Raw genomic sequence first — 17691 nt, 5'->3', positions numbered from 1 at the left:
CTTGGTAATAACATAGCGACAGATTCACCAACCGTTGTAATAGCATATAGTGACAGATTTACCGTCGCCATAACATGGTTTCAGATGGTTGGACATTTGGATTTAGCGACTGATATTTTTGTCGATATAAATATAATACCTTTACCGACGATTAAATTTTCCGTCGTAATAGATTTAGCGATAGATATTTCCGTAGGTATAGTTGTATTACCTTTACCAACGGTTAATATATTTCCATTGGTATATGTATTATAAGTTCCTTTCAATATTTATTTTGACAATATTGGATATTTTGATTTGTCATTATAGATGTTTTCGACAATACCATGTTGATATATATGTTGGCATTATTAACTACTTTGTAATGACTATTTTATCAATTTCCATCATTTAATATAAACCTTTTCCTTCAAATCTAATGGATAAATAGATTTGTAACAAAAGATATTTCATTAATTGAATATAACCATATGCATATAATTTATACAATATCCCTATTGTATCTGTACAAGTATCATAAATGAAGTTGTTTTTCGTAACTTTTAACAAAAAAAAAGTTCAAAACTCCATGATCACAAGCTTTATTCAATCCCTCTTCACAAAAAGAAAAGATTTACTCAATCCTATAATGTACTTATATCTTTCATAATTCAAAATAACCCAACACTAAACACTAGAAATCACAAAAAGATTTGTTTCCAAAACTCTTTTACCATCAAAAGTACAAAATTACATGATCACATGCTTTGCTTCACCCTACGGTGTACCTGTGAGAAAAATAATAGAAAAGTCTTATAAGTTTTAGATAAAAGAATATAAATTTTTTATTAAGACTAAAGGTTTGTATGCAATATAATAACAAAAATAAAATAATATTTAAATTGTATTCTTACCAATTTTGATCGTTAATATTATGACTAGAAACTGAAGAGGGTCCATGTCCTTGTGGGGATCGACCTGAGGCATTGCCAACATCAGGAACCTATCGAAAAACATACAAACTTAGTATCCATCTCAAACCATAACATATCTAAACAAAGAAAATTTTGATGAATAAAAATACCAACATTTGTCAAGAGGAAAATATTATTATTACATTAGAAAACAAACAAGTGGCTTGTTTTCTTTGGATGACCAGAGTTACTATAGACCCAATAAACAGGAACAACTTGAGCAGTCTAAACATCGACTGGTAATCTACACTAAACTTCTTCCTACCCATGATGCTTTTCATGATGCACCACAAAGCCTCCCCTAGTGGCTCTATACTTGCCCCCCACCCCCCATGCAAAACTGTACGCCCAAAATAATGGCCTCTTGTCCCAACAGAGAAAGAAAAGAATATAGCACAGAGCTGAAGTTGCATGATTATTATGTCACCTAATGCAGTTCTGAAACCTTTCTCTAGTCCAATTTCCATGACCATGGGCAAGGTCATCAGTAGACCTATCTGAACATAGCATCAAACCAATGATGCTAACTGCCAAGTGGCTTTTTCTTTGGCTGATGGTAGGTGGTTTGTTTTCTCAAGACAGAACATTGTAGCTTCTAGGTGGCTTCGACTGATGCTGATGCTAAATTCCAAGTGCCAAGAAACTGGATGCTAAACTTCCAAGTGGCTTGTTTCTTTGGAGCTATTAATTCTGTTTTCTCAAGAAGGTTGATCTCGTGTCTTAGTTTGGGACTGATGCTAACTGCCAAGTGACAAATTATTCTGGTAATAGAAAACTTAAAAGTCTTAGTTTGGGACTGATGCTAAATGCAAGTGACAAAATTATTAATTCTGGAGTCACTTTACCTATGGTTTTACTCCTTTTTTCTCTCGTTGGAAAATAATGAAAAAATGGGAGAAATCATAGTTATTATATCATACAAAAATTCTTTTTTAATTTATTTTGGTAATAGAAAACTTAAAGGGGGCTAATAAGTATCAATTTTGATGACATGACAAGCTATAGAAGACAAAGTTATAGGAAAAGGGGGAAGAGGGTGAACTCATGCATGGGCCATCAAAACTTGGGGTGCAATTTGGGTGGACCCAACCTGATTATAGACTGACTTAGTCCACAATTTTGGGCTTAGGTTGTGCTTAAGCGCAAAATTTGGATTCCAGATCCAACCTTTTTTAGCCTAGGCTTAGTCCTTCAATTAGTCTAAGCCTAGTATGGACTGATTGGCCAATCCAAGACCAAACCAAGACTGAGCCCAACTGGATTGCATCAAATTTTAGTGCAAGTTGGGCCAAATTTGCACAGATCAAGCTTTAATCTTGGCCTTGAGCCTTCGTCCCAATTCTGACCTGGGTATACCTTGCCCAACCCATCCAGAATTGTCAATGCTCACATACATCATTGCCTCAAATCCATCAAGTACGAATTTTATAGGATGAACTCGTCATTTGACATTCTAATTGGTGTCTAGTAGTTATAATGGATGTATATACAATTGATGAACTAAAAGTTGATATAAAGATAATCTAAACAAATTTAGCATAAAATACTTCCTTAAGAATAAACTCTTCTAATTCGAAAAAAAAAGGAATTAACAAATGAGTTCTAAAAACTGTAAAAAGAAACTCCACTAAATTTAGTCGACTAACCTCAAGATTGCTGCCCCTAATATATTTGCAACTTGCTCCGTAGGCACTTGCCCTTCAATTATTGACACAAGGCTTGCAACTATTCCTCATAGCCCTTTTAACTTCATCTGTTAATCCTGTAAAGCTTTGCTTTAATTGTTGAACCTCTTCATCACGATTCATTGACTGAAAAAATAGAACATCAAATTATTTAGAAGATGTGGGATACCTTCCCATGCAACGGAATCCTTCCTTTCTTTTCTGGTTTCACTTGGGAGAAAGACGTCCATTTTTCCAAGAATTTTGTGTAGTTTCTGAAGTCTCAACCACACCCATACACTGTTTCATGCATTCCTAAAAAATTACAATATAACTTATCATTTAATTGAAAGCAAAAAATATAGCAAAATGGAACAATGATACTTGAAATGAAACAAAGGTCGAAAGAGGTTTCCGGGGAAAACAAAACACATTTGGGCAAGATTATATAAGATGAATTAACACATCCAATAGACTATAATATACAAAGATCTATTAATTGATTTAAAAAAATACATACACATATTGTTGCTGCCTTCTCATTGATTATGCTCCCATCTTTACGTGTACGACTCTCAATGTATATTTATGCACGTGAAGGTCGTACCCCATTGTTTTCTTGAGTCTACCATCATAGTAAAATCAATTAAATAATAAATTTGTTTAAATTTGCCATAAAATTGATATAATAAAAAAATGAACAAAATAAACTTTAATGCACATATCACCTTCTCCTCAATGAACCTAGGAAAAGATTTTGTTCCTACGCAGTGAGGTTCAATCTAGTTTTGCCCGATTTTCCTTGTTTATCTCACTGATTCTCAATAACAATTAGAAAAACAAATTAAATAAAGCAAAATATAACAAGAAAACTCAAACAATAAGATCTAGTTATTCCTTTCCTTTGTCAGATTTCCAATAATCAACTAAACGACCCCAATTGATCTTTATCTACACGGGAATCAGGAATGTTTGCTTTTATGTCGTCAATAGAAGTATCAGCATTATAACCTCTGGACTTAATCTCACTCTTCCATTGCCTCCACTTAGTAGATATTTCATTATCTGTTAGCTTTTGTATTCTCAGTCCAACATGGTAGAAATTCAAATTTAGACTACATTTAAAAGTGCAATATCAGTATTTCATTGTATAAAATGTATAAGTACACTACAAGAAAAGGAGTCTCTAGAATTTCATTCAATAAAACCAAAGTGAGTTTTTGTTATTTGATGATCTAAGCAAGCTACAATGCGATAACTGATAAGTAATATGACAATAACATGCAAAGAATTTGTTGGATTTTAGTGCTTTGATATGTGGCTATGCAAAGGCAGGGACGAGAGTTGAAGTTGAAGAGACTTTTAACTACATGCTAAGAGGTCTGGGATCAAACCAGACCTGTCCAAGGTGGGTTTGGATTTGGTTAGGTCAGCTCAAGATGGTATCAACCCAATGAACAACGGTATGTGGTTAATGAGTTGGGTCAGCACAAGGTGGATTTGTATTTGGTTCCTATTCATTCAATTTTATTTAAATGGGCCATTATTAGGTCCATGTGTGTGTGATGGAGGACCAGCTCAACAATGGGCGATCACGCCTAGAGAGTCCTTACGTGATCCAACAAGCCCAGGATAATGTCGACAGTTCAACCTGCATTAGACGATGGTGGATATTGGACGGTGGGCGTCAAGTCCAAGTCCTAGTTGTTTTAGTTGTTTTACTTTCCTAGTTATTCTACAAGACTACGCGTATGTATTATAAATACTTCAGTTTCTGAGCTCAATAAACACACAAGAATTTTCTTTGCCATATTTTCTCTCTCAACTAAGGCTACGCCTAGTTTTCGTAAGGCTTCAAGATCGAAGCCGATTCGATCGTCTGGGTGCTTGCATAGTCGGCCCGGTCGAGCGCGTTATGTTGCGTCAGGTGGTATCAGAGCGGGAGTTCGCCCAGTCAGATGGCCAACCAAGACGGTAGCAGTCGCAACCAACCCCGTGACGGAGATCAGGGGTTACAAGCTGTTTGGAGAGCAATCGAAGAGCAGCGCACAACCACACGTAACATTGAGCAGTAGTTGGCAGAGATCGTTGGACAACTGTGGACCTTGTTGCGGGAGGATGTTCCAAGGAACCGGGATAACCCGTACTCAATCGAAGGAGGCGACCACAGTAGACCACTCATCAATTCTATACCCCGACATCCTGTTCTTGATGATGATAGTGACAACAAGCTAGAACTCGGCGTCGCTCCAATTATTTCCGGCGACGGCAGAAACGGTAGGAATTGGCGCAACCCCGACAACTTTAATCCCCGTCGGAATAATGATGAATTTAAACTCAAGGTAGATATCCCTACTTTTAGTGGGGATCTGAATATAGAGGGCCTTCTGGATTGGATCACCAAGGTCGACCATTTCTTCGAGTACATGGAGATCCCGAAAGAAAGAAGGATGAAATTAGTAGCTTTTCGACTAAAGGGAGGAGTTTCTGTCTGGTTGGAACGAATGAGGGAGACTCGGATCAAAGAAGGAAGAGGTCCAGTTCGAACATGGAGGCACATGAAACAGCTAATAAGAGGTAGATTTTTACCCCCTGATTATGAGCAGTATATGTTTGAATCATATCAACGGTGTGCACAGGGAACAAGAAGCGTAAATGAATACACATCAGAATTCCTGAGATTGGCTGAACGTAATCAGCTATCTGAGAGTGATAACCAGCAGGCAGCCCGTTATCTGGGTGGTTTGAGACCTGCTATCAGAGACAAGATTGGCGTCCAGATGGTTCTCAGTGTGCAGGAAGCAAGGAACTTAGCTTTGAAAGCTGAGTTAATGTTCCAAGACCGGACCCGAGGCGATAACTATTGACGGTACAGTGGGAGCGACAACAGACCGACAGCAGTCGACAAGAGCAAATCAGCCCTAGGAGTACAACTCTCCCATCCGCCGAATACAGCTAACGCCAGTAAGGCCGCCACGGGAGGAAACACTCGAGGCAACACTTCCAACCCTCCTAAACCCAATAATCCCTATGCAAAACCTGCTCCTTTTAAGTGCTTCAAGTGCAATGAAGTTGGGCATAGGTCTAGTGACTGTCCCAGAAGGAAGACAGTTAACATGGTTGAGAGGGGGGAGGAAGAAGATGTTGACAATGAAGTATGCTGTGGACCTGACGGAGAGGACGAAGAAGGTCCCTATGAACATGAAGAATACACGTGTTGTGAGGAAACTAATGCTGTCCCAAAGAAGCAAAGATACCACTCAACGACACCAACTGTTTCGCACTAGATGTACTGTACAAGGTAAATTATTTGATTTAATTATTGATACTGGCAGTCAGGAAAATATTATATGCAGGGATGTGGTACAGAAATTACAACTACTTCCTGAGAAACACCCGAACCCATACACAATTGGGTGGATCAAGGAAGTCGGCGGCGTACGAGTAGAGGAACGCTGCAAGGTCCAATTCTCCATTGGTAAGTACACTGATGAGGTATATTGTGATATTGTGGATATGAGTGCTTGTCAAATTTTGCTAGGTAGGCCTTGGCAGTTTGATGCAGATGCAAAACACCTGGGTAGGAAGAATACCTACCAGCTCAAAAAAGAGGCTGTACGCTACACCTTATTACCCATGGTAGAAAAGAATACCCCAAAAGCCCCAAAGGCAGTGGAGAGAAATTTCCTTACCATTACCCATCACCATGCTGAATTTGTAAAGGAATGTAAGGATACCCTCGAAGTCCACTTGTTGGTGGTAAAGGGAGAAAGCATGAATGAGTCACTGGAGAAAAACAAAATTCCAGTGGAAGTAAAGGGACTCCTTGATGAGTTACCTAATGAGGTTCCACCCATGCGAGATATCCAACATCATATTGATTTTGTTCCTAGTGCTAGTCTACCTAATCTACCACACTACAGGATGAGTCCATGAGATCTTACGGGAGAAGGTAGAAGAATTATTAAGAAAATGGGCATATTTAAGTCAGCATGAGTCCTTGTGTCGTACCAACATTATTAACACCCAAGAAAGATGGGAGTTGGAGGATGTGTGTCGACAGTAGGGCCATTAACAAAATCACTATTGGCTACAAGTTTCCCATTCCCAGGCTGGACGACATGCTAGATCAACTTGATGGAGTTGTAGACTTTTCCAAAATTGATCTCAGGAGTGGTTACCATCAGATTAGGATCCGTCCCAGAGACGAGTGGAAGACAGCTTTCAAGACTAGAGATGGACTGTTTGAATGGTTAGTCATGCCCTTTGGGCTAACCAACGCACCCAGCACCTTCATGAGGCTAATGAATTAGGTACTGCGCCCTTTTTTTGGTAAGTTTGTTGTGGTATATTTTGATGACATCTTGATTTACAGCAAATCTATCACTGAGCACCTAGGACATATCAGAGAGGTCCTGAATGCATTAAGGGAAAACAAATTATATGCTAATTTAAAGAAGTGCACTTTCATGAGCGATAATTTGTTGTTCTTAGGGTTCATTATAAGTAAGGATGGAATTTAGGTGGATGAGGAAAAGGCGAAAGCCATTAGGGAGTGGCCGACCCCATCAAACGTCACGGATGTAAGACGTTTCCATGGGTTAGCAACTTTCTACAGGCAATTTATCAAACACTTTAGTAGTATTGTAGCCCCCGTCACTGAGTGTTTGAAAAAGGGAAGGTTTCAATGGGGAGAAGAACAAGAACGGAGTTTTGCTCTCATAAAAGAAAAATTATGCAATGCTCCTGTCCTTGCATTACCAAGTTTTGACAAACTATTTGAGGTTGAATGTGATGCCAGCGAAGTTGGCATATTGGCCGTATTGTCCCAAGAAAAGAGACCAATCGCCTTCTTTAGTGAAAAGTTATGCGAAGCCAGGAAAAGTGGTCCACTTATGATAAAGAATTCTATGCTGTTGTTAGAGCACTGAAAACCTGGGAACATTATTTAATTGCTAAAGAATTTGTTCTCTACACCGACCACCAAGCTCTTAAGTATCTCAGTAAGCAAAAACAGTTGAGGAGTGACCTGCATGCAAGATGGTCTGCTTTTATTGATAAATTCCCCTACAAAATTGTGTATAAGGCTGGACAGCAAAACACAGTGGCCGATGCTCTAAGTAGGCGTGTAGCCCTCATCAAGACTCTCAGCATTGAGATAGTGGGCTTTGAATGCTTGAAAGATCTATACGCCAAGGATGAAGACTTCAAACAGGTGTGGGAAAAGTGCATAAATCGACAGCCAGCAGGTGATTTCTATATTCATGATGGGTTCCTTATGAAGGGAGAACAATTGTGGATCCCTTGCACCTCCCTCTGCGAGAAGATCATCAGGGATCTACATGGGGGTGGATTAGCAAGACACCTCGGGAGAGACAAAACAATTGAAATAGTCAAGGGACATTACTACTGGCCTAAATTAAGGAGGGATGTGACCACTATTGTGAGAGAGCTAAGGGACAGACCCAGAATACTGGCCTCTACATGCCTTTACCTGTTCCTACTGCAATTTGGGAAGACTTGTCCATGGATTTCGTGCTGGGCTTGCCAAAGACTCCCCAAAATATGGATTCCGTCTTCGTAGTGGTTGACCGATTCTCCAAGATGGCTCACTTCCTCCCATGCAAGAAGACTGCGGATGCAACAACAATAGCTAAGCTATTTTTTAGAGAGATTGTCCGTTTACATGGGGTACCTAAGACCATCACATCAGACCGAGACACGAGGTTCTTAAGTCACTTCTGAATGACCCTGTGGAGATTATTCGACTCATCATTGAATTTCAGCAGTACGGCTCATCCGTAGACAGATGGACAAACAGAGGTGGGGAATCGGACCCTAGGGAACTTGATCCGTAGCATCTGTAGGGAGAGACCAAAGCAGTGGGATTTCGCCATAGCACAGGTAGAGTTCGCCTACAACAATGCAGTTCATAACTCTACAGGTAGATCCCCGTTCTCAATTGTTTATATGAAGGTACCTAACCATGCGTTGGACTTAGTGAAGCTACCCAGGGTACCCGGCCTCAGCACTTCTGCAGAACAGCTGGCAGAATAGATCCAGTTAGTGCAGGAAGCAATGCAGCAGAAACTAGAGTGAACCAATGCCAAGTACAAGATTGCGGCTGATAAGCATCGTCGGCACCACGTGTTTGACGTTGGAGATGAAGTTATGGTGTTCTTCAGAAAGGAACGCATACCCGTAGGGAAGTATAACAAGCTACATCCTCGGATGTACGGTCCATACAAGATCATTAAGAAAATCAACGACAATGCTTATGTCGTAGACTTGCCAGATCACATGGGTATCTCCAAAACATTTAATATTGTTGACCTTCATCGTTATTTGCCAGAGATGACACTTGCCTATCCCAGTCATGACTCGAGGTCGAGTTCTTTCCAAGTGAGGGAGAATGATGGAGGACCAGCTCAACAATCGGCGATCACGCCTAGAGAGTCTTTACGTGATCCAACAAGCCCAGGATAATGTCAACAGCTCAACCTGCATTAGATGATGGTGGATATCGGATGGTGGACGTCAAGTCCAAGTCCTAGTTGTTTTAATTATTTTACTTTCCTAGTTATTCTACAAGACTACGCGTATGTATTATAAATACTTCAGTTTTTTAGCTCAATAAACACACAAGAATTTTCTTTGCCATATTTTTTCTTTCAACTAAGGCTACACCTAGTTTTCGTAAGGCTTCAAGATCGAAGCCGATTCGATCGTCCCGGTGCTTGCATAGTCGGCCCCGGTTGAGTGCGTCACGCTGCGTCAGTGTGGCTATAAGGGAAGTGAAGCAACAAAGCTCTCTAAGGGAATCTTCTGCATTTTGTATAAAGATTCCAAAAAGAGAGAACAATAAGAGCTTTAAAGGGGAAGCATTCTCCAGTAGAATGCATGATATAAATGGGAGGATTGAAAAAGGAAGGGAATACCTATGGTAGGCAGGTGGAAAAACCAGAGTTCCCCCTCCTTTGAAAGCATTGTATTTGATTATAAATATGCTTATTACAAAACCGACCAGAATTTAAAGTCCTTTTAAGGATGGCATGGATAATTGTAGCCATAGTTACTTCATTTGTGGTTCACTTGGTTTGGATTCAGGTTCATAATACACATTTCATGTTCATTAGATGAATCAGGTTCATTTGTTCGTTTTTTGTTTTAAATTTGTACAGTACAACATCCATCAACCATCCGCATGCACACTATCATAAGAAGATTATGGGTCTGTTTGGCAAGCCTTTCTAGGTACTTCTTTCAACAGGCCGATGTGCTGAGCTTTTGGGGTCTTGTCTTCCAAAATCAAGACCATTTGGTTCACATCATGGTCTACCGTTCTGTTAAAAATCATTTGGGAAGGTATTAAAGGAAATCTGTGTATGAGTCAAGAGAGATCACATAGTTCTGTGGAGTACATCACATCACTTGTAAATCTGTGTATGAGTCAAGAAAGATAAAGAGAAGCTGTAAAAAATCTTCTCATAGATGAATCTTTGGAATCAAAACAAGGCCTGCAAATGGATCTGATCAAATCAGATTTAAGGTAAATCCAAATTTGGTTTGTTTATATTCAAATTTGAATCTGAATTGCAATCAGATATTGAACACCATTAACAAAATTAATCTAGAATTTATTAAAATATTATATTATTAATAAAATGAAATAAAACTGACTTTGATATTATCATGAACTAAATATAATGAAAAATAAATTTTATAAAACCTGAACCGATAACTCTAGTAAAAGTACAACATTCAAACTAAGCATATACATTAAAATCTAGTCAAATTGGAATATATCAGATCGAATAGGGGCAGATCTATATTCAATCCAATTGGAATTCTATTTGGTTCAGCTATCTATCTTTTGAGATCAGTGTATATCTATTATTTTTTGCTTTACACCTCTTTTGTATGTTCAGTGAGTACTTACAGTCATAAAATCTCTTTAACCATTATAAAGCACAAAGAAAGAATAGTACAATTAAAATTTGAAGAAACAGAAAACAATAAAGGAGACCAGATTTCTGTGTGGTTCAGATTGTCAGTCAACATCCATGAGATAAATACCCTAGGCTTCATTTTGTTCAGTGTAAACCTATACCAACTGTAAATTTTACACTGAATTCAGGTTTATACATGTTTATTTGTAGCTATGGGTCAGTTTGGGAAGAGTATACAGTTCAAAAACAATGAGCCTTTGATTCAGATCCCTGTCTGATGTGAAATAAGAGTATACAGTTTGGAGCTTAGATTTTGATAAACTCTGCTTGAATTCCAAGTTCATATCTATGTTTAGGAATCCAATTCATAAGAAGGCTTGTTTTATATTTTATGAAAAGTATAGTATATTTTTGTAAACATTTTCCTATTATGCATAGAAAAAAAAAACACTTACCAAGCATGGAGAATATTTTTATAGTATTAACAAACAAAATAAAAATTAAAAAAAAAAATGTCAAACCAAACTTAAAGCTTAAGCATCATAACTTATCATACCTCAACAATTTTTCTCATTGCTTCTTTGTTTGCATCTGGCATGTTGCGCCAAGATATATAGTCAATGGGTGCCATATTAGACATCCTTACCATAGTTCCAATTAAGTGAGTAAAAATGGTTGCTTCATTACCAATTGGTTGCCCATCTTCATTCAACTGAACAACAATGTGTTGCTCTCGAGGCAAATCCCATATATCTGCCATACGTGTTTTGCCACAAGTCTACGAAAATCATATATAATGTTAAGATTGCATTAGTTTATAAACTTTGCAAGAATATGGTAAAAAACTTATGATTGCCATCATATATACCTGACATGGCTGGTGAGATCGCATCTGTTTGAAGCTACTCATCCGTTTCGGGTTGGGTGTGGACACAAGATTGAGCGGAACTAGAATGAATGTTAATTCGTTTACGCTTCGCCATTATACAAACAATAAAACTATTACTGCAATAAGAAAAAGAATTCAACTCAATACAACTTCCAAAAAACCCAATAGTCTAATGGAAAATCAAATTTCAACCAAGAATTACATAAAAAATGAGTGAAAGAGGCAAACAAATTATTCTGCAACTTAATTAATTACCTTGGATCTCATGGCAAAAATTAAATTTTTTTCTCCATACTTGCTAAAAAAGAGCAAACAACAATAAAATCCTCAAAAGATACTTAAATTTGGGGAAAAAACCAATTAATCACTATAAGTCCGTTACTTTAACTGTAACTATTTAAAATTAAATAACACTAACCATTAATTCAGCACCAAAACTAGATTTTTTGGAGTTACACATCAAATATAAATAATCAAAACATTTCTTCCTCAATTTCAGCATCTTCTTCATCCTCATCCTCCATCTGCGGTGTGACATTGAAGCCATCACCATCAACTTCATCTCTAATCCAATTTGAAGTGTCATTTGCAACATCAAAAGTGTCTTCAATTACTTGCTCATGCACTTGCTCTCTATCAACAGAAATCTCATCATCCATGTCATATACATCTCTAACTTTTGAGGGCATGGCAACCATCCAATCTTAGTTTGTCTCATCTTTCACATAGAATACTTTTCTCACTTGAGACGCTAATACAAAAGGGTCATCAAGCAAATCTTCACCAATATGTTTCAAATGTGAGAAATTTACAAGTGTGAAACCAAACTTATCTTTCTTGCATCCTCTATTGACATCAACCTAATCACATTTAAATAATACAACTTTGAACATACCAGAGTAATTCATTTCATTGATGTCTGCTAATATACCATAGTAGCTGATCTCTCCTTGAATAGGTCGTCTATCTCTTGCACTAGCATAACTCATTGAATGCACAATCACAATGACTCCACTATTCTGAGTTTTCAAGAACTTCTCTCGTCTTTTTGTATGAAACCTAAAACCATTTACAATATAACCACTGTATCTCCTTGCCACATCACAAGGGCCATGGGCTAGCCACCTAAGTTGGTCCGTAACTTGTTCATTCCTTTCTTGATCCAACCGTGCTACCTGATTCATATTATATAACATGTCAATATAATCCAAATTGTTTAAATAATATAACCAACTTTATACTAGATAATACTAACCCGATCACGAAACCAATCATGAAATGTTTGACCCTGAATCTTATCAATTTCATATGGAGAAAGACGACGTGGACGACTTTGGGCCTTAGTAGATGCCTCATGTTGTCTACACATGAAGAGTTGTATAAGAATGATAATAATTTATGATCAAATAATCATGCATTTCATTATATCACCAAGATATATAGATAGCCTTACTTTCGAAATGGGATGACTGCACCAGTATTGAATAAAACATATCTATGTGCTTGTATCCATGTTTTCTTATCAAGATGGATTTTTGAAACTCTACTTCTCTTCTTCCCCTTATATACATGTTGCACCTTCCTCCCTAATGGCCGTCCTGGAGTGGATAAAATAGAAACCCCCAAGAATGGGTTAATAGCATCCTCATTTTGTGTTGGTCGATTAAACCTTGTCCCAACCCCCGATAAATACCGTGAACAAAATGTTAAGCATTCATTCGCTAGATAGCCTTTTGCAATGGATGCCTTTGGATGGGCTCTATTACGCACATAAGACTTAAGAGTACAAAGGTACCTACCAGAGCACAGGTTTAAAAGTTTTAAGACAAAAACTAATATAACAAAGGCATATATGGTTAAAACTTAGGAAATATAAGACACATTGGATTGTACCTCTTAATGGGGTACATCCATCATAATGTACTGGACCATCAACTTTAGCCTTAGCTACCAAATGAATTACCAAATGTACCATAATGGTGAAAAAAGATGGAAAAATCTTTTCCATTTCACAAAGTGTTAAAGCAATCCAAAATTGTAGTTGCTCAAGGTCTTGTACATGAAGAACCATAGAACACAATTCCTTGAAATTGCACAAATCAATGATAACCGAGCTTACTTTATCGGGCAAATACCCTCGGATGGCAATAGGAAGGAGCTTGCATCAAAATATGGCAATCATAAGATTTAAGCCCAATAATCTTTCGTTGCTTAAGCTATACACACCTTGAAAAATTTTATGAATACTCATCTGGAGGTTTCAATTCCTTGATGACTTTGCGAAAATTGTCTTTTTCCTTCAAAGTCATTTGATAGCAAGCCCTATCACTACTAGGGTATTTTTTAGGGTGAAGCACACTTCTTATACCCATTTCCTCAAGGTCAAGACGTGCTTTGTAATTGTCCTTTGTTTTTCCTTCCTGGTTCATCAATGTCCCAAGAACATTGTCACACACATATTTTTTCTATATGCATCACATCAAGATTGTGACGCATTAGATTATATTCCCAATAAGGTAATGTAAATAAAATGCTTTTCTTCTTCCATTGTTGTGCCCCATCCTTATTTCTATCAATTCTGTTATTTTCATAGGTAAATGAGATGGCTTCTAATTGTCTCAACACTGTAGTACCCGATGGTCTTGAGTTCCATCGAAAGATTTGACTATCATACCGAAACTTATGGTTAGGATCTAAGAATCTACGATGGCACATGTAACAAAATTTTTGACCACGATGCAACCACTTTGAGCTAGTTTCATATCCACAAGAAGGGCATGCATACTACCCTTTAGTACTCCAGCCAGACAAATTTGCATATGCTGGAAAGTCACTAATAGTCCACATTACTGCTGCATACAACTGGAAAAAATCTTTTCTTAAGGCATCAAATGTTACGGTGCCAACTTCCCAAAGCTCCTTCAACTCTTCTATTAAAAGTTGCAAGTACACATCCAGGTTGTTTGTAGGAGAACTTGGGCCAGGAATAAGCAATGAAAGGATGAAAGAAGGTTGCTTCATGCATGACCATGGAGGCAAATTGTAAGTGATCAATATGACTGGCCAAGTGTTATGAGTAACACTCATAGTCTTGAATGGATTAAAACCATCACAAGCCAACCCTAAGCGAACATTGTGAGGATCTGAGGAAAAATCAGGATATTGAGAGTTAAAATCCTTCCAAGCTTTAAAGTCTGTAGGATGCCTTAATAGTCCATCCTTGGTGCAGCCCTCTTCATGCCATCTCATGTCTGAAGCTGTCTTTGAAGACATAAGCAATCTTTGTAGCCTTGGTTTCAAAGGAAACCAATGCAAGATCTTTGCACCTATCCTCTTTTTCTTTTGATTAGAAGATTGTGGGTCATCTTCTACATGATATGGAGTTGTTTTCCACCTTGACATGACACATTCAGAACAAACTTCTTCATTTTCTTTGTCATTCCAAAACAACATACAACCTTTAGGGCAAGCATGGATCTTTTCAAAGTGTAGACCTAGACCTGAAATGAACTTTTTTGTCTCATAGTAAGAGTGTGTTAATGTGTTTCCCTCTGGAAATGCATCTTTCAACAACTCTAGCAACATGGAGAATGACTTATTACTCCACCCATGAAGGCACTTTATGTGATAGAGATGTACAATGAAAGAGAGCTTTGTGTAGATCTTGCAATTTGGGTACAACTTCTTTTCGGCATCTTTGGTAAAATCATTAAACTTTTGTGTGTCACTCCCTTCATTGGGTTCTTGAACATGATGTTCTCCATGCTGTGACAAGTCCTCTTCACCTAAATTCATATCATGATCCCCCTCTGTTGTAAACATGGGAAAAACATCATGTAATAAACCATGCATATCATGCTGAAACCGCTCTTCTTGCTCACAGGTTCCATTAGTAGATGGAGATGCATCAAAGGACTCCCCATGCATAACCCAATGATCATACCCTCTGAGGAAGCCATCACATATTAAGTGATCAAAAACATCCCCTCTTGAAAGCAAGCATGTGTTAACACATTTCACACAAGGACCTAAGATTCTCCCATCTTTAGATGACCTCTCAAATGCAAAATCTAAAAAACTTGTGACTCCTCTTATGTATTCTTCACTCCATCTTGATGAGTGACATATCCAACATTTATCCATTTGATAACAGTGAACTGAAACAATAATATGGAAGGAACACAAGTTTTAAGCATTAACTAACACCTTCTAAACCAAAATATAGAAATTATATGAAGGATAGAAGGAAAAAAAAAGAAAGCAAAAATTGGGTGTTCATTGGCCCCTCTTGGCCCATTTTCAGAATGGCCTATTTTGGCCCATTGGCTTAAGAAGCTATCCCGTTGTTGCATTTCCAATTGACCCACTGAGGTCTATTCTTGGCCTATTTTGGCCCATCTTTGATTTGGCTCATATTAGCCTATTGATAGCCTTTGTAACCAACCAATAAAGACTCTCTCTCTCTCTCTCTCTCACACACACACACACAAAGCAATTGAACCATTAAGATCATTTCATCACTTGTAGTTTTGTCAAGTTGCAGTTTTGTCAAATACATGAAGATTTATTATCCCCATGTGTTTAAAGGGGTGTGTTAGGGAATAAAATAAAGTTATTAAGATAGAGTTGAGGCTTAATGATAAGGTTGAGATAGATGGAATTTGAATTGAATTAGGATAGAGTTTTATTTTTACAAGAGTCTCTTACCCTTCTCTATTTAAGTTTGTAATCTTGTTATCAATAGTAATGCAATCTTTTCAATTTCTCTCATATTTTAGATTAGGAAAAGCTAATCTTCTCTTTCACCCTAAAAAAAATTATTTTATCCACTAAAAGACAAAAAAATAAGTTATTCAGCTCAACAATAGATGTTATCTAAGGGTCAAACATTAGGCTCCTTAATGGTTGAATGAAGTTAGATAGAGCACTATTTCATTGATTGAAATTTTTGTTATTAGTTATTATAATAATTAAAAAGATAAAATCATTCATCTTTCAGTTCAACAACTTCAATTGTTATTTAATTACTGCAATTCGAATTTGACTCGAATCTCACATGACTTCGTGGATAAAATCCATTTGCATCCCTGATATTTTGAGAATCAGAGATGACCACACCAAAATATATAGATTTTTGTATGTGATTTTGAATCCAACATTTTCTTTATTCAGTTTTGGAGACAACTCATTCAATTTAATTCATCGAAGTTGTAGGCTAGCTCAGTTTTGATTTGGACATTAACTGGTTTTAGAAGAGAGAATTGGGATTGATGAAGGGATTTTTTGGGCCAAATCCACCCTCATCAGGGATCAAATCCTGTTGTCACCAGAGTTAATGGTTACAAGGATGAGCAGCTCCATTTGAGCTGGATTTCTGCAATCAAAATATATACACACAATGTATCCATCTATACATCAGTAATATCTCTTGCACATATATGTGTGTGCTTTTAGCCTCGTTAGCTTTTCGGTAAGTAACTTACCTGAGTAAATACAATTACTTGGATATGTTTTTCCTATGAAACACTTACCCAGGTAAGTGAATTTACCCGTGTTCTTTTATTTCTCAGGTAAATAAGGTAATGACCATTTTAGTCACAAAAATGCATTATTAAAAGGGGCACTTTTGTCCCATTCAAATGTTAGCAACTTTCCTCCTAGGTGGGAAAATTATTTACTCACTTAGGAGATGGTATCACTTACCTAGGTAATACCCATGAATACAAACTTTCCCAAGTCCCTACATTAATCTGAAAAATGAACATGGAATTCTTGGCAATGGGAACTAAAATCCTATTGACCAACTTCCCCCCTCTCAAAATCCAAAAAAAGAGTGCCCCCTTAGTGTGTTAACTTGCACAAATGGTATCCATCTTCACATCGGGAATATCTTCCTAACATGTATGTTCAATTCATGGGGAGACATTCCTAGTGTGTAATTGATTTTCGTGCTTTTAGAGAGTTTGCAAAGTTTGTGCTTGTAGGAGATCCCATTGTCCCCCCATCGTGCAAGCTCAGGAACAAATAGGAAAAGAAAATCAATTCAACATGTTAAAACTAGGGAAAGAATTAATTACTATAGCCACAAGTTTTTTAGGCATGTATGACAATAAAAGAGTTTCGATCTACTTCACCTTTTGTTCTCGCATTTCCATTTTGTGGTTGAGCAAAGCTGGAGTCGGATTTGGAGTGGTCTTTCAATTAATTACTAAGCCCATAAGTGTTAGCCTTCTGAT

At 37.5% G+C, this 17691-nt stretch overlaps 1 protein-coding gene across 1 annotated transcript; it reads right to left on the bottom strand.

The window, feature by feature from the left end:
* Window positions 1-12159: 12159 nt before the first annotated feature.
* On the bottom strand, window positions 12160-15598 carry LOC148802758 (uncharacterized). Its single transcript, XM_088897978.1, has 5 exons — window positions 14244-15598; window positions 12909-13250; window positions 12711-12816; window positions 12351-12630; window positions 12160-12233 (listed from the first exon to the last, which is right to left on the bottom strand). Exons 1-5 carry the CDS (start codon window positions 15596-15598, stop codon window positions 12160-12162), a joined length of 2157 nt encoding a protein of 718 aa, XP_088754104.1.
* Between the last annotated feature and the right edge of the window lie 2093 nt (window positions 15599-17691).

The sequence above is a fragment of the Nelumbo nucifera genome, chromosome 2 (genome assembly GCF_055504915.1).
Source record: "Nelumbo nucifera cultivar China Antique chromosome 2, China Antique-T2T, whole genome shotgun sequence".
In the NCBI taxonomy this organism is placed as follows: Eukaryota; Viridiplantae; Streptophyta; class Magnoliopsida; order Proteales; family Nelumbonaceae; genus Nelumbo; species Nelumbo nucifera.
Note: the sequence above shows the minus strand (reverse complement) of the source record. Positions and strands in the feature narration are given on the sequence as shown.